The sequence below is a fragment of the Phacochoerus africanus genome, chromosome 9 (assembly GCF_016906955.1).
Source record: "Phacochoerus africanus isolate WHEZ1 chromosome 9, ROS_Pafr_v1, whole genome shotgun sequence".
NCBI classification, from domain to species: Eukaryota; Metazoa; Chordata; class Mammalia; order Artiodactyla; family Suidae; genus Phacochoerus; species Phacochoerus africanus.
In genome coordinates, this window is record NC_062552.1 from 30,718,099 (window position 1) to 30,744,140 (window position 26,042).

The window sequence follows — 26,042 nt, forward strand, 5'->3', positions numbered from 1 at the left end:
CATCTGCAACCTACACCACAGCTCATGGCCACGCCAGATCCTTAACCCGCCAAGCAAGGCCAGGGATCGAACCCGAAACCTCGTGGTTCCTAGTCGGATTTGTTAACCACTGTGCCATGACGGGAACTCCCCCAATGAAGATTAAAACCAACTAAATTCTCCTTTGGAACTCCAGTGTCTAGAGCAGTGCTTAATAGTGATATTTTTATTTAACAACTTATGAAGTCATTGAAAAAATAAGATCCCCCTTTCCTCCCAGTTACCCCATGTGGAATGCCTTTGTTCTATAGGAAAGATCCAGGCAGTCCCCAGTTTACAGACACCTCCCTTCCAGAGACCTATCCATGCAAATGGCAGCTGCTTCCTCCCCTTCAAAGCTGGACAACCATTTGTGGTAATAGACTCCCCAACATTTGATTTAATCTTAAATGTTAGATCTATTGGTGCAAAAGTAGAAAGAAGGCATTTTTTTCCCCTTTCCTAGGAAGGAGCAATTTCTTTCTTTTTTTCTTTTTTGGCCACACCCACAGCACATAGAAGTTCCCCAGGCCAACAGCAGTGACAACACCATATCCTTCCTTAACCCATGGTGCCACCAGGGAACTCCCAGAAGGAGCAATCCCTTAATAACTTACTTTCTCTGAAGTACCATTCTCTCTACAACTGTATCCCTGCTAATGTTTCACCCTGATCATTCTACTGACTAGAGATTCATATGGATGATCAAAGTAGCTTCTGTCTAAAATGTAAAAACTGGAGTTCCCGTTGCAGCTCAGCAGGTTAAGAACCCAGCTAGTATCCATGAGGATGCGGATTCGATCCCTGGCCTCACTCAGTGGGTTAAGGATCCGGCATTGTCATGAGCTACGGTGTAGGTCGCAGACATGGCTGGGATCCCACGTTGCTGGGGCTGTGTTGTAGGCCGGCATCTGCAGCTGTGATTCAACCCCTAGCCTGGGGATTTCCATATGCCGCACATGCAGCTGTAAAAAGAAAAAAATAAAATATAAAAACCTTTGGAAAATTTCGGGGACCACTGGGCGTTCACAGTTTTATGTTGATTTTCACAGTTTTATGTGGATTCCCTCCAGCCAAAGAGAGAGGGTGTTTGAGTTTGAGTTTCAAGGGCAAGTAAGAGGTTGGTTTTGGAGAAAGGACTAGATCTGAGATCAGATACGTCGGTGGAGGCCGGTGGGTTTTGAGAAGAGAGCTTGCAAACAAGGGATTTGGGCCTCGGAGATGTTGGCTTCCAACGAGGAACTGAAAACACTAGCTTACTTTTGCAAGCACAACCGTTTCTCACTTTAATTACTCACATTTGCACAACTTGAGAGGCCGTGTGCAGGGATGTTCTAACTCCGTCCATGACATTTCCACTCCTGTCAGCCACTCAGAAATCCCGTGGCTCAGAGTCAATGCCTCGTAAGAATTGCTTTTCAGCTGAATACTTATTTTTTAAATGGCACATGTTTCAACCAAGAAGAAAGGAGATTGGGGAATTAGCCACAGTTGTATAATTGTAGGTCATGTGTCGAATTGAATGTATTTGGAAAATTTTGTCCACGTTAGATTTGCTCGCTGTCCCCAGGCTGCGTTCTGATCAGTGTATGGGTTTTAATGTGGGCACAGAAAATGGTGTTTAGGAGCATGAGGTCTGGGGCCGACCTGACTGAATTTGAGTCCCATCTCTCTTGCTGCTGTGTGACCTTGGGCAGGTTACCTAACCTTCCTGGGCCTCAGTGTGGACTTTTTTTTTTTGAAGTTTCATTGAAGCACTGTTGATTTCCAATGTTGGGATCGTTTCTGCTGCACAAGAAAGCAATTCAGTTACACATGGACCCACATCCATTCTCCTTCCCATTCTCTTCCTATACAGGTTATCACAGAGTAGAGAGCAGGTAGAGGTCCTTGTGCTGTGCAGCAGGTCCCCGTTGGCCCGTCATTCCATATACCTCACTGTGCTCTGTTTTCTTATATATAAAATGAGAAGAGTAATATTCTACTTGTTTCAAGGGGTCATTATGAGAATTAAGTAATTTGATACATGTAAATCTTTTAGAGACGTGTTGAACATACAAGAAACAGTCAGTGAAGGTTGGGTGTCAGCTTTTATTACAGCAGTAGAATTGAAGTTTAAGGGAGGGAGTGGGATGGACTGGGAATTGGGGGTTAATAGATGCAAACTATTGCCTTTGGAATGGATAAGTAATGAGATCCTGCTGTGTAGCCCTGGGAATGCTATCCAATCCCTTATGAGGGAGCATGATCATGTGAGAAAAAGAATGTATACATGTATGTGTGACTGGGTCACCTTGCTGTGCAGTAGAAAATTGACAGAACCCTGTAAACCAGCTATGATGGAAAGCATAAAAATCATTTTAAAAAAATAAAAACTGATAAAATTGAATTTGGGGTGCCTCGCCCACAGCATGTGAAAGTTTCTGGGCCATGGACTGAACCCTCACCATAGCAGTGACAATGCCAGATCCCTAACCACTAGGCCACCAGGAAACTCCATAAAATTGAATTTTTATCTCTATTGGCCTTCTCTTCAAAATCTGTTAGGACTTTATTCTTCCAATTTTATGGAAACAATAGCAAGCCTACCTGAATTTTGCAAATAAACCTGTAGAGCAACAGTCAAAATAGCCAGTAAAACCCACCAGGAGTCCTTGAACCTGGAAAAGGGGTTATTTTCCTTCTCGGGGCTATTGACCGGTGTTCTGATCGGAAAGAAATCACACTGGATTTATCTCATGGGTGATTTCTTTTTCCCTTGGAAACTTAGTTCTGATTCATTTAAAATGTTACTGTTAAATGTTTTTGTACTTTTATGCAGCCTAAAAACACAAATCCCGTTTCTTCTTGTGCCAAAGCTTTATTTCAGCCTCATCATAGTAGAAGGTAAACCTTCTCAGATCCTTTTGTTGTCCTAGGTTTTGCCAATAATTAATATTCTGCAAGGAAAGAGGTATCAATAGGAAATTTGATCTCACTGGAAATAATCAGCAGATTATTATTGAACCCCTATTTGATATGCAGCATGCCCCTCCCAGAGAAATAGAAAATATTGACCACGTTTTCAAGGAGCATCAACCCAAATGATAAAGGCAGACCAATCAGGCGGAAGTTTTGAGAGAACGCTGGTTATGAATAAGTGGCCAGAGATGTGGAGCTGCTGTAGCATCACAGTAGGACAAGACATCAGGATAATATGCAGCAACACAGAAGGGGCAGGGATAGGAAATTTTGGTCTATTGACTCAAATGGAAAAGGAAGAAAATCTTCCCAGGAGGGACGAGGAAAAAAAAAAAAGATGGAATTGTTGAAAGGCAGCAAGTCCAGCCTGAACGCGGTTAAAGAAGGATAACAGGAAGGCCAGAAGTGACTGTGGGTCCTCTCGAAATAAGAAGAAAAAACTCCGACCCCTGTTACTCCCTTGCTGACCCTGGAAGTCTTTGGATGGCAAATTAAACGTCTTCAACAAGAAAGAACGTGCGGCTGCATTATTTTTTTCCCTGGGTTTATAGCTATTCTTTCGCTATCGTGCTTTAAAATGGCATTTCCCTTCTTCTCAGCCTTTCCACATGCGAAACCTCTTGAGCGGCCCTGAGCAAAAAGCTCATTATTCCTTCTGCACTGGCTCCTCAAAAAAAAATTTTCTTTCCTTTTTTCCTGTTCAGTTTCAGGAACAAATATCCTCAGCCAGTGGCCTGAAGTAGAATTTCAGAGCAGCCCACTGGGCTCTGTGCAAGTAACCTTAGCACTGGTGTTTTGTTAAGGTATAATCGCTATGGTACGTGTAAATGATTTCTGGGTGTAAATATGAAACGATATTGACTAGAAATCAGGAGCCTCTCAGAGTCCCTGGCGGCATAGCAGGTTAAGGATCTGGCGCTGTCACTGCAGCAGCTCGGGTCCCTGCTGTGGCTCAGGTTTGATCCCTGGCTCCAGAACGTCCACATGGCCAAAAACAAAACAAAAAAGATACCATTGCCTCTGTGCAGAAGTTTGCTGATGCTGCTGGCCAGATTGTTATGTTTTCAGCAAGATGCCCCATGTGGACCTCATGGACTCCATAATGCATGAATAAAATATTCTTTTTTTTTTTTTTTGTCTTTTTGCTATTTCTTGGGCCGCTCCCGCGGCATATGGAGGTTCCCAGGCTAGGGGTCGAATCGGAGCTGTAGCCACCGGCCTACGCCAGAGCCACAGCAACGCGGGATCTGAGCCGCGTCTGCAACCTACACCACAGCTCACGGCAACGCCGGATTGTTAACCCACTGAGCAAGGGCAGGGACCGAACCCGCAACCTCATGGTTCCTAGTCGGATTTGTTAACCACTGCACCACGATGGGAACTCCTAAAATATTCTTTTTGAAGTATGTCTTCAAAGTAAGTTATAAGACACCCTCACCTCACAAAAATGTTGCTTCTGTTGCTTTTTCTTGTGGATGGTGACCACCTGACTGGTCAGTACAGGCCATTGGACAACACGCCACAGCTCTATAGAATGCACCTAGGTTCATGGCCAGGCTGCACTAATAATGTTCCCTGCAGGGATCTGGTTTGCAAGGGCAAAGGTCATTTCTCAGGTGTTACCTCAAGGATGATGGGGGGTTAGGCAGAGTTGTTTGGCTTGGGCCTTGAGCTCATGAAAATATTCAGATTTTAGAAATCCAACATTTTGTTAAAATGAGATTATGGGTGTAGGCAGAGACACATTGTATTGAATGAAATGAATGTTATGGGGCTTGAAACTTGAGTCCCACATGGAAGGTCAGATGCCTGTGGACTGTTTTTACGGAAAAGTAATTATGAATTGAAGCATCACATCACAGGTGATTGATATCTGTAGTGTCACATTTAGAATAGAATTAAATCTTTAGATATCTGAGCCAAATATTGCTGTCATGGAAACCATAGTTGCTATGACATTGCAGTTTGTTCAGAATTCTAAAAATGTCTCGCCATAAATATTGATGTTTTCTGTCGCTGAGAAGTACTTCCCTAGGTATAACTATTTTGCCCACAGAGTTAAATCCTTGAAAGTTTTACATGATAAAAGACCTTTAATTTTTAAAGTAGATAATCGTATTTTTTCTCTAACCCTATTTTGGTGTTTCTGGGAGTTTTTGCTTGTTTTTCAACATACAAAATTTGCAAATAATAGAATTGGCTTTGACCCTTGATGGTCTCTGACTGAATCATTGTGGTTGGTTGTCTTGGACTGAGAAATATTTTTTTTTCCTCTTTAGGGTGACCCTGGACAGCCTGGGAACCCCGGCTATCCTGGACAGCCTGGTCAAGATGGTAAGCCTGTGAGTACTGAAAGCTTAGTCATCTCCAGTACTGGGATTATAAGGTCAAAGTAAAATTGCACTGGGCCGAGTTCAACAGGCGAGGAAGACTTTATTCAAGACTATTGTAATAGGGGAGAGAGCCTCAACTCCACAGAGCTGAAACAGGGAGATGTGGAGGGTTTGAGTCACTGGGGCGAGCTGGGAGCAAAGTACTGGAGGAGGTTGATCCATGGGATGAAGCAGGTGGAGTTATTTATGGGCTTGGTGGATGTTTTCCATGCCATTGGGCTGTCTGTGTCTGCTAATTGGCACCTGTCAAAGTTAGGCTCCTCCCCTGTCGCAGGGACTGGGACATCCAAGTGCTGTTTCCTTAATGGTTATGTTTCAAAGGGATGGCTTCTGGGTCCCGGAGAACTATGTGGCTTGTAAAATTGGCAAGAAGCTTCTTTTTTTTTTTTTTTTTGGTCTTTTTAGGGCCACACCTGCAGCATATGGAGATTCCCAGGCTAGGGGTCTAATCAGAGCTACAGCTGCCAGCCTATACCACAGCCACAGCAACACCAGATCCAAGCCGCATCTGCAACCTACACCACAGCTCATGGCAACACCAGATCCTCAACCCACTGAGCAAGGCCAGGGATCGAACCCACAACCTCATGGTTCCATGATTGATTTCCACTGCACCACGACAGGAACTCCAGCTTTTGATTCTTAAATAATTATCACCAAAAGAAGGTATCTCCCAGGAAACTTTCTTTAGCATGAGATACTAACCCTTGTTGTATGGAACACAGGAAAGTTTATACTGTGAGTCAATAATTTTCAAGGCATAAAGCAACCACAGGTGTAATGTTAAACCATCAATTCCCCAACCATCAGGAGAGAAGAGCTTACATCCCTGAGAGAGAGGGCTGCTGACAAATCTAATACAAAAAAATAGAGCCAACTTTTGAAGTAGCAATATGCTGGCATCTTTTACACCTGTTGCCTGGAAAAGGGGTTAAAGATACAGGTGAGCGTCTCTGAGATGGTCAAGAGGGGAGTCTGAACACGTGACAAAGTGGTGTCACCTGAGCTGCAGAACGCTGAAGGAGCCTTCCGCTGTGACACTGCCGCCAAGGAGGTGGATAAAAATGAGGTCTGTGCCTAGAGCTTTGGACTGACTTGCCTCCTGGAAGTCACCAAGGACCTTGGTGAACGGGGTTTCAGGGGAGCGCTGGATGGCAGTGGGTTCAAGAGAGATAAATGGTGACAGTGAACACGTATGCTCCCGAGAGATGTCCTAGAGAACAGAGAAGTGGAGCAGTGGCATGGGGACAGTGCGGGGAAGGGCGTTGTTAAATGATATAAGATGTTAGAGCATATGTTTACAAAATGAGGCCGAAGGGGGAAATTTGATGATTTGGAGACAAGGGATATTTGCAGGAAGAAAAATGCATTGGCTCCAGTCACAAGAGGAAGGAGAGTGTGGCTTGGATAAGGTTACCGGCAGTTAAACCTTGATGGAGTAGAGAGCCAAGCCAGTAAGTTCAGAAAGAGCTAGGTGGGGGTGTCCCCAGGAACTAGGAGAATTTTCATCAGCTTGCTTCTAGTGGATTGAATGAAATGAATGGATTCCAGACCTAACATTTCCCCTTCTGCCTTTATCCTTAGCTCCCATTTTGCGCCAACACTTGCCTTGTGGTTTCTCCTATAACCCATTCCTTTCGCGATAACTGCAAGGGTCCTGTGACACTGGTGCATTGCCTCAGTGCCGCTCCTTAGTCCCACTGAAGATGCTGCCCGAGGGTCTGTGGGAGACCTGCCTTAATCCCTCGGGGGTGGGGGCTATGAAGGTGAGCCCCCTCTGCCTGGAGACCTCCTCCCTGGGACCCACTCTCTGCGTTATAGGCAGTTGCGGTGCTGTCTCACCCCCAGAATAGAGACACTTCCCATGTGACGTCATCCTCATCATCATGACGTCATGTCATCCGCTGGCCCTCAGGATGCCACGGAGCTCCCCAGACAGAGCTGCAGATGGGTTAGGCTTTTGTCTTTTCAGGGGTGAAACTCCTGGGCAGTAAGTATTTCGAGGTGAGTGCCTTCCACAGGCGAGCGGCTCTGTCTGCCCTTCTCGCCATGAATGAAGGACTGGAAAATAGTTCTACTGACGCCATAAATCATGCGCATTACTCTGGGACGCTCATTGAAGCTGTAACAGGCTTACTGTCTCATCTCGCTCAGCACATGTATATTTATGTGTGTGCCCATGCATAGCGGTCACTCTGTAGCATCTGACATTAAACGTTAGATGTTGTCAGGTGGTATCTGAGGAAGAACAAGCCAACGGTAGTGGGCAGGATAATGTTCACATCCCGGGATCTCCGAGGCCCGTGGCTCTGTGACCTTCCGCGACTGAAGGGACTTTCAGATGCAGGCGTCCGTCTGTGTGGCGCAGCGTCATCACGAGGGTTCTTCAAGGAGGGAGGCAGGAGAAGCCGACAGAGGAGGAGATGGGGAGAGGGAAGCAGAGATCAGAGGAGGCAGCCGAGCACCGAGAGGTATATGGCTTCTGGAAGCTGGGAACGGGAAGGAAGATTCTCCCCTAGAGCCCCTGCAGGGAAGGCAGCCCAGGGACCCCCAAGAGTTTCACTTTCTAAGACCCATTTTGGACTTCGGACCTCCAGACCCATAAGGAGGTGCTGTGTTAAGCCACTCTGTCTGGGGGAATTTGTTCCAGCAGCAATGGGAAACCGAAACACCACCCCCAAATCTGATGTACCCAAGGGGCTGCCTTTTTCTTCAGTATCTCCCTTTCCCTGCAGGCTTTTTCCCTCTGCAGGAGATATGAGGTTGGGTGGCCAGGCAGGAAGAGAAAGTGAGCCTGGGAGCCAGAACAGCTGAGGGTCATTAGTGTGTGTCCAGGGCCAGCGCAGCAAGGGTGGGGAGGTGTGGGTGGAGCCTCTGGCTGGTGATGGAAGCCATCTGGCCAAGGAAACTTGGATGGAACAATTCGAAGGGAATTCTGCTTTGTTTGGATTTGGTTCTGTGCAACCCCCCTCAATAAGCAATTTGAATCTTTTTCACATTATAACCAGGCCAAGTCAACTGAAGCTTTAAATAGGAAATTATTCCACTCTGGAGAAATACTAATTTTCGTAAGGAAAATGCCTTCAACCAAAATTGAAGAGCTATTTTCAAATCCTTCCACTCCTTTCTCATTCCTTTATCAGTTAAGCAACTTCTCTCAGCACAGTGTCTGAGCAATTTACTCTGTACTCTTGTATCCTTATCCAAAGAGAGGCCGAAGAACTATCTGTAGATCCCGCTAGGTAATCCAAAGAGTACAACTATCAAAGGCACTGCCGCTGTGACATTTTTTTTTTTTTAAGAAGGCCTTTTATGGAAACTTGGTAGGACTATTTTATGATTTTGTAGAAGTTGACGTTTTTACAGTGCTCTTTTCTGTTGTCAGGAATTAGTCCTCACGAAGGAAATTCTTCACTGAACCCAGAGCCCCAGCTCGTTGTTGGAGAGACATAGGGCTGTTTCGCCCTTCGTTTTGCTTTTCAAAGTTGTTTTGCTTTCATGGGCCTCAGTTTTTGCATCTGGAAAAAAAAAAGAAGAAGAAGAAGACGGTGGTGCCAGATGAGGCCCCTGTTTTCTCCTGTGCTGGTTGTCTGAGATTTCGTGAAAGCTGTTATATTTGCTGAGAGAGAGAGAAAGGTGGGCTAGACCCCGTGCAGCATCCGGGAGGGGTGAGTTTTCCACGTTGGCCTTAAGCGTGGATTCAGGGAGACTGACGGAGCGCTCCCACCAATAGACCAGAGGGCATCGGTCAGCCACTCCCCCCCTCCTCTGTCCCCCAGTCCCTCAGCGTGTCCCTGCCAGCCTAGAGACTCCAGAAGGGGCCAGCTTTCTCCGCGGGACTTAAACCTCACGAAAGCGGGAGTCAGCGCAGGTGGGGAATGTCAAAGTTACACACCCTCCTCCAGCCACACATGAAGGTGGGGGTGCAGGTACTGGAGCTGAAGCAGGAGGGAAGCAGGAGGAAGGAGGGTTCCGTAGGCCCTCTGGACGGCTCAACTTGAGCTTTCAGTTGCAGTGACCTTCAGGAGCCATGGAATAAAGGACTGATGTCCTCTGACTTGGATTTTGGTCTTTTTTGTCTTTTTGGGGGGGGGGGTTTGGCCGACCCTGGGGCATACAGTGTTCCTGGGTCGAGGATCAGATCCAAGGGACAGTTTTGACCTAAGCCACAGCTGTGACAACGCTGGATCCTTAACCCACTATGCTGGGCCAGGGATTGAACCTGCGTCCCAGCGCTCCCAAGAGACCGGCGTGGGGGTGGTGGGAGTGGGTGAGGGGAGGGGCTTATGTTTGGAGTATCTGGAAGTTAGAGGCCGCGACTTGCTGATGTTTTGGGGGTGTGGGGTGTGAGTCAGAGAGGAGTCAAGGGCGACTCCAGCGAGGTGTGGGCAGGCAGGATGGAGAAAGCAGGCGGGGCTCAGGAGTTTGCATTGGGATGTAGCAGATTTTTACACTAGAAGGTCAAGTGGGTGGCTGAGGATGGAAGTCTGGCGTTCAGGAGTTCTCTTTTTCTGGACTGTCCCTTCTCGTCCTCTGCCCACACTCCACAGAGGTCATGATATTCTGCCTATGGATTAGTGAGCTTTTAATACATTAAGATAATTAATCCTTTGCTATCTATGTTGTAAACATCTATTTTTTTGGCTTATACATTTTTTTTAAAATTTTTATTAAAGTATAGTTGATTGACAATGGTCTGTCAATTTCTGCTGTACAGCAAAGTGACCCAGTTATATTTCAATAATTTTTTATTTTTAGATGTTTTTTAAAGTATTGCTGATTTAGTGTTGTGCCAATTTCTACTGTACAGCAAAGTGACCCAGTCATACATATATATGTGTATATATATATATATATGTATACTTTTTTTTCTCATAGCATCTTCCATCACGTTCTATCCCAAAAGATTGGATATAGTTCCCTGTACTGTATAGTAGAAGCTCATTGCTTATCCATTCTAAATGTAATAGTTTGTATATGTTGGTTTTTAATATTTAGAATTGTCCAGTTTCACCACAATTCATTCTTTTCTCTTGCTATTTCTTCCAGGGTTCTTTTTTGAGCATTAGATACTCTGAGATAGGTTCATTGACTTTCTGTAATTTTAAAAAATTGTTGATCCTTGACGTTCCTGCTGTGGCTCAACAGCAATGAACCCGACTAGCTTCCATGAGGATGTGGGTTTGATCCCTAGCCTCTCTCAGTGGGTTAAGGATCCTGCATTGCCGTGAGCTGTGGTGTAGGTCACAGATCCTGCCTCACTGTGGTTGTGGCGTAGGCCAGCAGCTGCAGCTCTGATTCGACCCCTAGCCTGGGAACTTCCATACGCTGCAGGTGCACCCCTCCCCCCCAGAACAAAGAACTGTTGATCCTTGACTTCATTTGGGGAATTCATTTTGGCATTTGAGCTGACGTGCAGATCCTAAACAATTTGGTGAACGTGGAGAATGGCTATTCTGACAGAGTGCAGTTCGACCGGAGTATTTGTCTGGGAGGTGGTATTCAAATGCAACCTTGTCGAGAGAGGAATTAACCCGTGTAAGGTGATGCCTGAAAGGCTAAAGCAGATGTTGGCTTTGTTGGTAATACATGATGTCTGTGTTAGGAAAGACTGCAGCCCTGCTCTTGGAGGCTTGGATCTGGTTTAGGACCCTACCCTTCAGGGGTACATGAGTCTGGAATTCCCTTGGAAGAAAGTCTGTTGGAGAGGGGTTCCTGAGCTTCAGGTGTCATCCAAGCAAAGGTGCTGCTCTGAAATTCTAAAATCCTCTGGAAAGGTGGTGCACAAAGAAGAATAGGGAGGAAACAGCTTTTAGGCTTTCCGAGTAAGCTTGACAGGGGTGAACAATTAGTCAGAGAACAGTAGGACCCAGGAGACGGGCTTTTTATGTCTTCCTCTCCTCAGACTCTTAATGCAACATGGACTCAATAGTTTAAAAGCTGTGGGGAATTCGAGGCTGAGTGCTGCAAAGAGGCAGGACCTGGAAAATGGGATATGTTAGGAGAAAAGCCAAAGGAATAGCTATTATGTAGCTTGGAAAAGAGAGTTACAAGAAGCAGCCTCATTATGAAGAGCATGAAACATCCTTCTAGAGAGAACAGCTTCTACCCCAACTCTCACTTCCCTTCAGTCCGGGTTCCTTCGCCAAAATGTTTGCCTTACTCTCTCCCACTGCCACTGAGTACATGTGTGCACACTCACACACACACTCCTGAGAGTCTCACCAATAAACCACACACACACACATGCACAATCCTGAGAGTCTCACCAATAAACTAAAATGTGGATGTTTCCTCAGATGGAATACCCAGTTTATCTTTCTTCTCTCTAATCAAATGTTATTGAAAACTTGTCTCTTCTATAAAGCTTTGCTGGACAAAGCTTTACTTCATTTTTCTGCAACACTCCGCTAATGTAAATCACACCAATGGATCTTTCTGTGTTTATCTCATGCATCTCTTATGTAGATGACTTCTATTTTATATATTATATGGGGTACGTACAGCAGTGGTGGTGTGTGCATAGGCATTATATATGCGTGAATGTTGTCTGTATATTTAATTTAAATTATTCAAGGAATTGTTTGGGGCACATCTAGCATTTGTGATTTTTTTAATTTTTATTACTCAAATGAATATATCACATCTGTAGTTGTATAATGATCATAACAATCTGATTTCACAGAATTTCCATCCCACAGCCCAGGCACATCCCCCCACCCCCCAAACTGTCTCCTCTGGAGACCATAAGTTTTTCAATGTTTGTGAGTCAGCATCTGTTCTGCAAAGAAGTTCCGTCTGTCCTTTTTTCAGATTCCACATGTCAGTGAAAGCATTGGATGTTGGTGTCTCATTGTATGGCTGACTTCACTTAGCATGATAGTTTCTAAGTCCATCCATGTTGCAAAAAATGCCGGTATTTCGTTCTTTTTAATGGCTGAGTAATATTCCATTGTGTATATGTACCACATCTTCTGGATCCACTCCTCTGTCGATGGACATTTAGGTTATTTCCATGTCTTGGCTATTGAAAATAGTGCTGCAATGAATATCGGAGTACATGTGTCTTTGCGAGTCGTGGTTTTCTCTGGATAGATGCCCAGGAGCGGGATTGCTGGATCAAATGGTAGTTCTATGTTTAGGTTTCTGAGGAATCTCCATACTGCTTTCCACAGCGGTTGCACCAATTTACAATCCCACCAACAGTGTTCCTTTTTCTCCACACTCTCTCCAGCACTTATTGTTTGTAGACTTTTGGATGATGGCCATTCCAGCTGGTGTGAGGTGGTACCTCATCGTGGTTTTGATTTGCATCTCTCTAATAATGAGTGACGTTGAACATCTTTTCATGTGTTTCTTGGCCATCTGCATGTCTTCTTTGCAGAAATGTCTTTTTAGGTCTTCTGCCCATTTTTTGATAGGCTTCTTTGTGTTTTTGGTATGGAGCTGCAGAAGGTGTTTATAAATTTTGGAGATTAATCCCTTGTCAGTCGATTCACTTGCAAAGATTTTCTCCCATTCTGTGGGTTGTCTTTTTGTTTTGTTTAGGGTTTCCTTTGCTGTGCAGAAACTTTGAAGTCTGAGTAGGTCCCATTTGTTTATTTTTGTTTTTGTTGTCAATACTCTGATAGGTGGATCTGAGAAGATGTTGCTGTCGTTTATGTCAGAGGGTGTTTGGCCTGTGTTTTCCCCTAGGAGTTTTATAGTGTCTGGTCTTATATCTAGGTCTTTGATCCATTTTGAGTTTATTTTTGTGTATGGTGTTAGGAAGTGTTCTAATTTCATTCTTTTCCATGTGGCTGTCCAGTTTTCCCAGCACCACTTATTGAACAAGCTGTCCTTTCTCCATTGTATATTCTTGCCTCCTTTGTCATAGATTAGTTGGCTGTAGGTGCGTGGGTTTAATTCTGGGCTTTCTATCCTGTTCCACTGATCTATATGTCTGTCTTTGTGCCAGTACCATGTGGTTTTGATGACTGTTGCTTTGTAGTGTAGTCTGAAATCAGGGAGCCTGATTCCCAGCTCCATTTTTCTTTTTCAGGATGTCTTTGGCTATTCTGGGTCTTTTGTGCTTCCAAACAAACTTTAAAATATTTTGTTTGAGTTCTGTGAAAAATAGCATTTGTGATTTTAAAGGTCCGTTTCTGCCTACATTGCGTGGTCTTTTGATTGGAATCTGCATGAATGCAGACCTGTCTCTACTATTATTCTCAGAGCTCTGGATAGTGGTGCCTGGTTGGACTCAATATTTATATGTTTGCTTATTTATTTATTCTTTCATTCGTCCACTCACAGGCCAGATATTTGTTGGGTGTTTACTGTGTTTCTGACGCTCTTCTAGACTAAGGGAGTAGAGAATGAACAAAACAGAAAACATATCCTGCTGTTTTGATGCTCACATCCCAGTGGGGAGGATAGATAATAAATTCTTAGTGATAAAATAATAAATCAGTAAATCATATCAGAGAGTGGGCAGCACTATGGAGAAAAGATAGTGGGTCAAGAGGGAATGAGGTTAGCTGTCCTCATCCTTTGAACATAAAGCCTAAGTGTCGAGATTTAGGTTGGAAAATAAGAATTATTACATTGATGATCTGTTACCTTAAAAAGCTGTGCCCTCTTCTTTTGAAAGAAGCTTGGCATAACTTTAAGTGTAGCCTCTCTCAGAGAACAAGGCAGTTTACCAAAGTGTGACCCAATCTGTGTCTGAGGACAGAGCTGTCTCTGCAGAGATTGTGAAAACAAGGCAATGTTTTCCTTCCACGTGCTTCAACTCAAGGCACCTTGTTATAGGAAAGTGGATGGTGTTACTTCGTCATCATCACCCCCCTTTACCTCAGGGAGGGAGACTTAGATTCGGATTAAGTTTCACCTATAGACACCGCCCTCGATTTCGGGTGTTTTGACGTCATGATTTTTCAACTTTACCATGGGGCAGAAGCGACATGCTTTCAGGGGAAACTGTGCTTCCGATTTTGAATGTTGATCTTCTCCAGGGCCAGCAATGTGGAGGTCAATGGTTTTGCCCAACTGGAGGCCAACAGAAGTGTTCGGAGCCGCTAAAGGCAGGCTGGGCTTGGCCACAGTGATGGATAGGCTGGGTGTACTCAATGCATTCTTAATGCAGGATATTTTCAACTTAAGACAGGTTTTTCTGGATGTAACCCCATTGAAAGTCAAAGAAGATCCATATGGTTTGCTTTCATTTGAAGTGGGAGTTCCGTTAAAGATCTGGCATTGCTGTGAGCTGCAGTGTAGGTCACAGACACAGCTCAGATCTGGCGTTGCCGTGACTGTGGTGTAGGCCGGCAGCTGTAGCTCTGATTTGACCCCTAGCCTGGGAACCTCCATATTCCACGGGTGCAGCCCTAAAAAGGAAAAATAATGATGATGATGATGATGATGATAATGAGGTGGAAGTTCTATTTTTTTTTTCCCCAGAAGCGTACAGCTTCTCAAATTGTTTATATGCATCCATAAAAATATTTTTCAAATGTTTGTGCTACTTCGTATTAAACTATATTTTCCTTAGAGACTCTCACCCAGTCAGTGCTGTCATCAGCCATCTCGCCACATAAGCCAGACTGGAGCATCTCACCACAAGTCCAGCCCCCCCCCCCCACCCACCTCTTGGTACCCACGGTCCGGACCCCTTGAGTGGACCCGGGTCCTGCCTCCCATTCTCTCCTGCAGGTTCTCCCAGCTCATCTTCATGCGTTTCCCTCCTGGCTCATCTGTCCTGCATGGCAGAGCAGATTGACCTTGCAAAGCTCACGTCTGATGTTGGGAGCCCCCTGGTCGAGGAGCTTGGGTGAAGATCGCAGTCCATCATCAGACCCACAAAGCTGCGTGCCCGCCCTCCAGCCCCCATTCCGGTCCTGTTTGGCAGCCTCCTCCCCCCACCCCCCTTCTTCGCCTCGGATGTGCCTCACCCTGTCACCCTGCAGCACACACTGATGCACTGTGCTCCCTTAACGGTGCCTTTGAGCTTGTCCTTTCCGAAAGCTTCCCTTACCTGCCCGGCATCCCCTGTAACATCTGAGATCTTCCTGCGGGCATAATTGTGCATATCTTCATGTGGTCCATTACTCAAGAAATTAGGGCAATCAGTGAAAGTATAGAAACGACCTGAGTCATAGTTGGGTTAGGCGGTTGGTCTCTCTAGTAGTTAGTGCTGGAAAGACAGATTCACACACACATCTTAGAACTCAGCTGTGTAGAGCTATCAAGTCCGCCAACAACTGGAAGAATCTGCAGTGGCCATTAAAAGTATACATTTGATGCTAGTTACCTAGTTACCCCGGCTGTGTGCCTAAGAAAATCTTTTGGAACTTGGGGAAACATTGAAGAAAACTATTTAAATATAAAGCAGAAATTTAAATCACATTCGTACATGTGAAAAAGAAGAGTGACATCCAAAATAATTTCTCTCAGATTTTAGTCTCGTTTCTAAGTTTAGAGTATTTAAAGGAAACCAGTAACTCTCTCCTCACGACTGAAAAAAAGATCTCTAAGTTTCGATCAGCAGAATGTTTTACGGTATGATTAGAATGGGGCTCCAAAGAGATGGTGACCCTTGCATAGTCGATGGTTTTATTTTCTTAATTTCCTTTTCAAAGCTATACATCTTTCCTGGAGCATTGTAGCTATGAATCATGGAAGGAAAGAAATGGATTCTGTATTCTTCAACCCTACAATTTGGCAGCGAGAATATTTTTTTCCTAAAAGATGACTCATTTACAGAGACTTTGCATGAACATGGAAAAGACTTACATACTGTCAGAAATCTTGCAGTTGGGGATAGGGTGGGTATTTGGACCTGCTAATAATTGCAAGTGGCAAAACTCATGTTGAACAGAATTAAGCAGTCAGGGATCCTGTGACAGCCACAGTTCTGTGAAGAAACATAAAATGTGTGTATTCAGTAAGCCATACAAAAAGCTTAGCATTTTTCCTATTGCTGGGCATTTTTCTTGTTTTAGTGTACCCTGCGATGAGTCAACCAATGTTTCATTTCTTACTCCTCTTGGAAATTGTTCTGCGTTGTAAATATTCCTCCTCGTTAACCTTTATTTTCCTGATTTTTTTTTCATCCGAAGTTGGTTTTTCCGAATTTCATCCAACTTCTTCTGGGGACTTGCCCTGGGATCCCCAGCTTGGATGTGGTTTTGGTTTTTCTTTACTTTGTTGCTAATCATGCTTCCTCTAGCTTCTAAAATAATCTTTGAATTTCTTTATACAACTAAGTTTTCGAGAATGCCTCTCATTATGCGTTTAAAAAGCACCAGGCTGGCTCTCAGACCGTGGGAAGCGTTTATTATTCCTATATTGCAGTCTTCCGAAGACAAAGCAAATGGGGCCATTAGGAAATACACAGAGGCCTTGTTCCCATGTTCAGCCTTAGATCTGCAGGCATGTTGAACAAAAGGTAAGCCAGGGTGTGATGGCTGGACCTGCCCTTCCTCATTCCCTAGAGGTGGCCATTAAGGCTCCAGCATGCGCTTGTGCGGATGTGTCCTATGCTTTATACGCTAGTCACTGAGTCTGAAGAAGAGAGAGCAGCTGGCATTTACCGAGATGCTCACGCCTGCCAAACATTTTCACCTGTGAGTCCATGTGTTTCTTTTCAGAAGTGAAGTGGTTATTATTCTCCTGCTTTATGGGAAGAAACTGAGGCTAAACTCAGCAAAATGACTTGGCCAAAGTCCCACAGAAAGTCAAGGGAAGAGTAGAAATTCTTTTCCAATTTTAAAAATCATTGTCTTTCCACTTCACTGCGATGCCTTCCCAGGATTTGGGGTGTGACGACTCTGCCTGAGGTCAGTCACACTGTGAGTCAGAGGTGAGCTGGGAACACTGTCTGGGTCAACTCCACGTTGCTTTAAGCCATTAAAATATGATGTGTCCTCTGGAACAAATGCCACACATCAAGTTACCTCTTCTTCGAAAGGGTGACATGAGCACGGCCACTCTTGATCTTCTACAGAAGATGAACTTTCTGAAAAAAAAGTCATAAAGCAGATACGACATTTGGCGTAACTTTAAAAAAAAAAAGTGAAAGAAAATAATCCATGAAATGTGAACTTTGCTGATGACCAACGATTTTGATAAATAGTCTCCATGGTAACTTTCTTTTGAGGAATCTTACGAGCATTCCTTTCCTCTGGGTCTTCAGAATGCTAGACGGTTGAAAAGGAATCTGGCAAATGGACTTCCTTGAACCTGCTTCATCTTTCTAGAATCATAGTGTCTAACGACCAGGCAGCATTTGCGGATAAGAGGGTGTTTCCACCCGCCCTGTCAACTTCCCAGTGATGTGACTTTGGCCAAGTTACTCAGCTTCTGTGCCTCAGTTTCCTCATCTGAAAATGAGGATAGTGTAGAACCTGCGTTAAAGGGTGGTCGTGAGGATTAAGCCAGTTAACACATGTCAAGTCCTGAGGCTGGAAGGTGAGAAATACTATGTACACCGCTGCGATGATTATTTCTCCCAATTACAACAGCGTGTTGTTCGGTCAGACTGTCCAGAGGGTGCACACAGGGTTTTGAAGGATCTGAGAAATACCCTAGGCAGTGGCATTGATAAGTCAACGCCACTAGGGGGTTCCTGTTGTGTCTCAGCAGTAAGGAACCTGACTAGTATCCATAAGGATGTGGGTTCAATCCCTGGCCTCACTCAGTGGGTTAAGGATCCAGCACTGCTGTGGCTATGGTGTAGGTCGCAGATGTGGCTTGGATCCAGCATTGCTGTGGCCGTGGCTAACAACTGCAGCTCCAATTCGACCCCTAGCCTGGAAACGTCCATATGCCACAGGTGTGACCCTCAAAAGACAAAAAGTAAGCTAACTCTGTGTAGGCGAGTGTGAGCAGTGAGCACTGACATGCAGTCCCAGGTCCCTCTACTTCCAAAGTGGCTGAGGTGAGGACAGTGATAACCAGAGTGGCAGGCACACCAGCTTTCTTCTCGCTGACCATGAGAACGTGAGCCACATGGTGTTACTAAATTTCAGTTTGCTCTTGGAAGCCACCCAAGCAAACATGGTTCTTGGGGCAAGAGATTTTTCACACTTGTGTGTGGCGTGGATGACTTGGAGGTGAATTCTTCCAATGTTTGATTAACAAAAAATGTGGCCAATGATCTGTTCAAGGCAAAAAATATACAAATAAATGATACCCAGTCCCTCATCTCAAAGGAGCACATAATCCAGTAACAGAGCCAGAGTCACCCCAGGGAGCAAATGGTGGGTTTGAAAAATTCAGGGTTTTTGGTTTTTTGGGGTTTTTTTGTCTTTTGTCCTTTTTAGAGCCGCACCCACAGCACATGGAGGTTCCCAGGCTGGGGGTCTAATCGGAGCTGTAGCCGCTGGCCTACACCACAGCCACAGCAACACCAGATCCAAGCCACATCTGCGACCTACACCACAGCTCGGGGCAACGCTGGATCCTTAACCCACTGAGCCAGGCCAGGGATCGAGCCCACAACCTCATAGTTCCTAGTCAGATTCATTAACCACTGCGCCGTGATGGGAACTCCTGAAAAATGCAGTTGTTTTGTATGGAGTATGAAAAGGTTGGTTATGAGATGGGTTCTTGGGTGAAATAAGATGTTTAAGGATGGGGCTGTGGACTCAAGAGCAACATTTTAGCCTGAGGAGTGCTGGAGAAAGCATAAGGTACATTGTACGAATAACCAAATGAGGTGTGGAGGAAGGGCTGATGGTTGGTGATAGAAATTATGTAGTCCCCCCGCCTTCCCGCAGCGACTGGGAGCATCTTACAAAATGAGAAATGCAAGTGCATGTCAAAGAAAAAACAATAACCTGAGACTGGTCTTCCTGAGACAACCATTATTATTATTGCTGTTGTTATTAAAACTAGCAAAGAATGGTAAAAGGCATATTTGAAAATGGGAGTGGAAAAGCAGGGAATTCTGATGTCTCTAAAATCGCAGCAAAAGGGGGTTCCCTGGTGGCCTAGTGGTTAAGGATCCGGCATCATCACTGCTGTGGCAGGATTTGATCCCTGGCCCAGGAACTTCCACATGCCATGACACAGCCAAAAATTAAAATAAAATGAAGTGGTGCTCCCGTCGTGGCGCCTCGGTTAACGAGTCTGACTAACATCCATGAGGACGCAGGTTCGATCCCTGACCTTGCTCAGTGGGTTAAGGATCTGGCGTTGCCGTGAGCTGTGGTGTAGGTCGCAGACACAGCTCGGATCCCACATGGCTGTGGCTGTGGTACAGGCCGGCAGCTACAGCTCTGATTGGACCCCTCGCCTGGGAACCTCCAGGTGCCACAGGTGCAGCCCTAAATGGCAAAAATAATAATAATAATAAAGTAAAATAAAGTAAAAGCAGCTAAAAATGTACTGACAAGTGAGCGGGTGAATACAAGATCTATGCAGCTATCTATGAGCAGCCACACAGAAGTGAAGTGTTTTTTGTTTTTTGTTTTTTTTTGTCTTTCTGCCATTTCTTGGGCCGCTCCTGTGGCATATGGAGGTTCCCAGGCTAGGGGTCGAATCGGAACTGTAGTCACAGGCCTATGCCAGAGCCACAGCAACGCGGGATGGGATCCGAGCCACGTCTGCGACCTACACCACAGCTAACGGCAACGCTGGATCCTTAACCCACTGAGCAAGGGCAGGGATTGAACCCGCAACCTCATGGTTCCTAGTCGGATTCGTTAACCACTGCGCCACGACGGGAACTCCAGAAGTGAAGTGTTTAGATTTGAGAATGAATCTGTAATTGGACCCATTAGTGAGGTCTGTTAATAACTATTGATGATAGAAAACTGTACCCAAACCCATGAGATCCGAGAAAGAAGGAACGTGAATAAGAGGGTAGATGTTGGCAGGTGCCAGGTGGTCCAGCTCATCCCTGGGAAAGCTAGATAAATGTTGAGGACCTACAGGTTTATTTTGGAGTTTCGTTGCCATGAGCTGAGTGAAGAGTGAATAGCTGAATAGTTTGCCTCCGTCCGAAAGCGTTGTGCTGTTTTACCAAGGCTCTGGTTTCTGGAGGAATGTGTAGGGAGCAGTGGAGAGGAAAGGGGCCCTTACTTCAGCAGACAGGTCACAGCCATGCTTCTGGGTCACATCAGGAATGTGATGTGCAGCCCAGAGGCTGTTGCATACGTACCCTGAAGGATGACATTTATCCAGGTGTCGTTTATTCCAGAGCTTAACTCAGGTGGCCATTAATCAGGTGGCTTAAAAGTATATTACGTTTGTTTAATCCCGGGAGTTCCCATTGTGGCTCAGTGGTAACAAACCCGACTAGTACCCATGAGGACGTGGATTTGATCCCCGGCCCCACTCAGTGAGTTAAGGATCCAGCGTTGCAGTGAGCTGTGGTGTAGGTCGCAGATGCAGCTTGGATCTGGAGTTGCTGTGGCTAGGGCACAGGCTGGTGGCTACAGCTCTGATTCAACCCCTTGCCTGGGAACTTCCATATGCCACAGATGCGGCCCTAAAAAGACAAAAAATACAATAAAAGTCTGTAACATTTGTTTAATCCTCCAATCAGGTGTTTCCTCTTAAATATATATTGAGTATGTTTTTAACGTGCTGAATATTTCTTTTAATTTTTTTTTTTTTTTTGCTTTTTAGGGCTGCACCCATGGCATATGGAGGTTCCCAGGCTAGGGGATGAGTCGGAGGTACAGCTGCAAGCCCACACCACAGCCACAGCAACACCAGATCCGAGCTGTGTCTGTGATCTATACCACAGCTCACAGTAACGCCAGATCTTTAACCCACTGAGCGAGACCAGGGATCGAACCCGCAACCTTATGGTTCCTCATTCCTTTCCACTGAGCCATGTCAGGAACTCCTAAACATTTCTTTAGGAACTATGAACGTTAGCTCTGTATTTCCCTCCCAGAGCCTTCCTTTTCAGTGAAGTGTTTCTGGAGAATTGTATTAAACAAGAGATACTCAAGGCTTTGTTCCTAAAGACTGAAGGATGTGAATTCCTTATTAAGCATTGGCCACTTTGTTACTTTGGTTTCTTAAACAGTCACTGGGTGAAGTCATAGCTGTAACAACATGAGAAGGAGTAAACTCTGAAACGGGGGGGCCCCTCTTCGTGAACATGTTGAAATATCAATTATTTTTTGTTTGCTTTTCTTCAGGGATATCAGGGCGTGGCGGGATCCCCAGGTGTTCCAGGATCCCCAGGAATACAAGTATGTGATCCTTCTGTCCATATTTTAGAGATACCATTTTTAGTGAACCAACAGACATAACTAACAGAATTTTATTTTGCCGTTCATTTAGGGAGCACGCGGACTTCCGGGGTACAGAGGAGAACCAGGGAGAGATGGTGAAAAGGTAAATCCACTCAGACAAAGGTGTGTCTGGTTGTTCCGGTCCCTGAAAGACCAAGGAGACTGTGTGTGGTGACGCTCATTCAGTAGTGATCACCTCCGTGAATTCCAAGACGTGGGCTCAGAATTTGTCCGTGCCCTTGGCTGATCCAGCTCATAGGCTTCCATCACTTGCTCAAGGTGGCTCTGCCAGATGACCCCGGGCAGATGGAACAGGTATTGGCGTTGCCCTGGTCCTCTGTTCTCCCTCTTGGTTAAGTTCAATAGGCAGCTCCCTTCTTAGAGGGAAGAGAATTACATGAGCGGAACGTGTTCCACGTTATCCAAAGATGGCCTGATACGCATGTGTCCATCTCGAAGGACACCTACTGCTACGACCCCGCTTCCTGGACCCTGTTCTCCCGTGTGGATTCAGTGAGCCCAGACAACGTTTGTCTTTTCCACTCTTCATTTCCACCGCTCTGAGATTTGCCAAGCTTCCTATTGATGTACATGTCCTTTAAATACGTTCAGTATGGTGGTACCTCCCCATGGATCCAGCCATGTGTCCAGGGAGCTGGTTCACATCCAAAATGCCCATTTGAAGTTGCTCAGATGCCCAAGATGATGAGCTGAATTCCTAAAGCACAGTCTTTATTTCTAAGTTCTTTCAAGGCATTCTGCTGTTTGCTCCTGAGAAAAACCTATACTCATTTTCAGGAGTTCCCTGGTGGCTCAAGGGGTTAAGGACCCAGCACTGTCACCGCTGCTGTGTCTCTGGTCACTGCTGTGGCATGGGTTCAGTCCCTGGCCCAGAAACTTCAGCATGTCATGGTTACAGCCAAAAACAGACCAACAAACAAACAAAAACCAAAAAAACTGCACTCATTTTCTAGCTATAATCCTCTTAAAATTATTACTTTTTTTTTCCCACTGTACAGCAAGGGGATCAAGTTATCCTTACATGTATACATTACATTTTTCCCCCCACCCTTTGTTCTTTTGCAATATGAGTATCTAGACATAGTTCTCAATGCTACTCAGCAGGATCTCCTTATAAATCTATTCTAAGTTGTGTCTGATAAGCCCAAGCTCCCGATCCCTCCCATTCCCTCCCCCTCCCATCAGGCAACCACAAGTCTGTTTTCCAAGTCCATGATTTTCTTTTCTGAGGAGATGTTCATTTGTGCTGGATATTAGGTTCCAGTTATAAGTGATATCATATGGTATTTGTCTTTGTCTTTCTGGCTCATTTCACTCAGGATGAGATTCTCTAGTTCCATCCATGTTGCTGCAAATGGCATTATGTCATTCTTTTTTATGGCTGAGTAGTATTCCATTGTGTATATATACCACATCTTCCGAATCCAATCCTCTGTCGATGGACATTTGGGTTGTTTCCATGTCCTGGCTATTGTGAATAGTGCTGCAATGAACATGCGGGTGCATGTGTCTCTTTTAAGTAGAGTTTTGTCCAGATATATGCCCAGATATATGGGATTACATGGTCATATGGAAGTTCTATGTATAGATTTCTAAGGTATCTCCAAACTGTTCTCCATAGTGGCTGTACCAGTTGACATTCCCACCAACAGTGCAGGAGGGTTCCCTTTTCTCCACAGCCCCTCCAGCACTTGTTATTTGTGGATTTATTAATGATGGCCATTCTGACGGGTGTGAGGTGGTACCTCATGGTAGTTTTGATTTGCATTTCTCTTACAATCAGCGATGTTGAGCATTTTTTCATGTGTTTGCTGGCCGTCTGTATATCTTCCTTGGAGAAATGTCTATTCAGGTCTTGTGCCCATTTTTCCATTGATTGATTGGCTTTTTTGCTGTTGGGGTATATAAGTTGCTTATATATTCTAGAGATTAAGCCCTTGTCGGTTGCATCGTTTGAAACTATTTTCTCCCATTCTGAAAGTTTTTTAAATTAGGGTGCACAGCATTCACATCTGGGAAGCATTGCCCTGGACTCCATCCACTTCATGTTTGATGGTTGCTGATGCTGGTTGCAGAAAACTGCAGCTGCTGGTGTACCGCCTGGGAGTGGCCCTCTGGCCGGTCTCCTCATGGATCTGCTGCTTGCAAGCTGTTTGATCTTGGACACATGACTAGATTCCTTTGAATCTCATTTTCTTCATTGACGCAATGGGGATTTCTTTATGGTTTATTATAAGGATTAAATGAGATCATCTACAGAATGTACTTAGTAGGGTCCCTGATACAAAGTTTTCCTTAAAATAAATGTTTGTTGTTTTGTTGTTCTGTTTACTAGGTAGCGAGGTTGGGATGTCGCATAGGGAGGGCTGGCAGCGTGGGTCATGGGCAAGACGTGTTAGAGAAGACAGGAGGGTAGTGACTGGAAAAGGAGCAGAGACAATGCTCTCACTCAGGGCAGCCCTGTAACGTGCAGAGAGTTAGGGAAGGCCCAGCAACGGCAGCAGGTGGTCGTTCTGGCCCAAGGGGCACACATCCTCCCACTGGCTCCGGGGCCATGGCCTCTCTGGATCTTTTTGCCGCTGTCAATCTCCACCTCCTTTAATCGATGGAGGTGCATCTTAAGAGGTGATACAGAGCAGGTCAGGTTCCCAGGTGTGTGCTCTGGGGATGTCACAAGGGACCCCTGACCTCTTCCAGATGAAGGGGGAATCCATTGGGAGGGTGAATTCCAAATGCCACCTCGCTGCATCCTAGGATCATGCCATTTCTTTAACATTCACACAACCAGCCTGATTTGGGGGCAGAGGGAATATACGAATATATATTCATATGAATATATGTATGTATAAATGAATAAATGTATTTAGGAAGGGGTGAACGAATAAACTTACTTATTTTTGCATTTACTTGGGGTTTTGAGACCAAAAATAAAAGGGGGGGCTTTTTATTTGTTCATCATAAAAGACTTGGAGTAAAATGCCTAATTTAAAAATAAATAGACTCACAGACATAAAGAACGAATCTGTGGTTGCCAAGGGGGAGAGAGACGGATTGAGAGTTTGGGATTAGCAGAATCAAACTAGTATATATAGAATGGATAGGGAGTTATCTGGTGGCCTAGCGGTTAAGGATTTGGTGTGTCACTCTGTGGCACAGATTCAATCCCTGGCCTGAGAATGTCTGCATGTTGTGGGCAGAGCCAAAAAGAATGGTTAAACAGCAAGGTCCTACTTACACAGGGAATCATATTCAATATTCTGTAATAACCATAATGAAAAGAGTGTGTGTATGCATTCTTTTTTTTTCTTTTTTGGCCACCCCACAGCATATGGAATTCCCGGGCCCGGGATCACATCCAAGCCATGGTCATGACCTAAGCTGCAGCTGCGGCAACACGGGATCCTTAACCCACTATGCCAGCCAGGGATCAAACCTGCATCCCATCGCTCCCAGGACACCACCAATCCCATTGTGACACAGCGGGAATTCCTGCATTCTTTTTCTCGTACTATCTTCCATCATGCCCTGTGATAAGTGATGGGATGTGTAATTCCCTGTGCTCTACAGAAGGACCCCATTGCTCACCCATTCTAAAGGTAACAGTTTGCATCTACTAACCCCACACTCCCAGTCCATCCCACTCCATCCCCCGTGGCAATGACAAGTCTGTTCTCCATGTCCATGAGCCTATTTCTGTTTTGTAGATAGATTCATTTGTGCCATATCTTAATTTTTTTTTATTTCCCCAATACATTTTTTTTTTTGCTACTGTACAGCATGGTGACCCAGTTACACATACATGTATACATTATTTTTTCTCACATTATCAGACTCCATCATAAGTGAATAGACATAGTTCCCACTGCTACACAGCAGGATCTCATTGTTAATCCATTCCAAATGTGCCCTGTTTTAGATTCCACATTTAAGTTATATTATATGGTATTTGTCTTTCTCTTTCTGACTTACCTCACTTAGTACGAGGATCTCTATTTGCATCCATGTTGGTGCAAATGGCATTATTTCATTCTTTTTTATGGCTGGGTAGTATTCCATTGTGTATCTGTACATCTTAATCTATTCATCTGTCAGTGGACACTTAGGTTTTTTTTCCATGTCTTGGCTGTTGTGACTAGTGCTGCAGTGAACATACAGGTGCATGTATCTTTTTGAATTGCAGGTTTGTCTGGATATATAATCCTGTTAGTTGTATCTTAAACTCACTGCTCTATCGCTTTGGGTCTCTGTGCTATCTTTAAAATAGAAGTGTGTGAATTTTACAAAGCCAGGCATGCTCTTGAATGAGATAAGATGAGGAAGATGTATGTGAATGTAAAGTTCTCTATTTTCAGCCCAGCAGTGATTGCAGTGTTGTTTTCCGAAATTCACTGTTTGGGTGTAAGCTTCAACAGAG

At 44.8% G+C, this 26,042-nt stretch overlaps 1 protein-coding gene across 3 annotated transcripts in view; it reads left to right on the top strand.

Moving 5' to 3' along the window:
* COL21A1 (collagen type XXI alpha 1 chain) overlaps positions 1-26,042 on the top strand; it is a 203,594-nt gene that overhangs the window by 87,142 nt on the left and 90,410 nt on the right. For 2 of the 3 annotated variants that reach the window (XM_047796213.1, XM_047796214.1), the window contains exons 10-12: positions 5,259-5,321; positions 21,512-21,565; positions 21,657-21,710. In XM_047796213.1, the coding sequence (XP_047652169.1) occupies positions 5,259-5,321; positions 21,512-21,565; positions 21,657-21,710 (171 nt within the window). The remainder of the gene's footprint in view (positions 1-5,258; positions 5,322-21,511; positions 21,566-21,656; positions 21,711-26,042) is intronic. The other variant, XM_047796215.1, reaches the window with a different exon arrangement.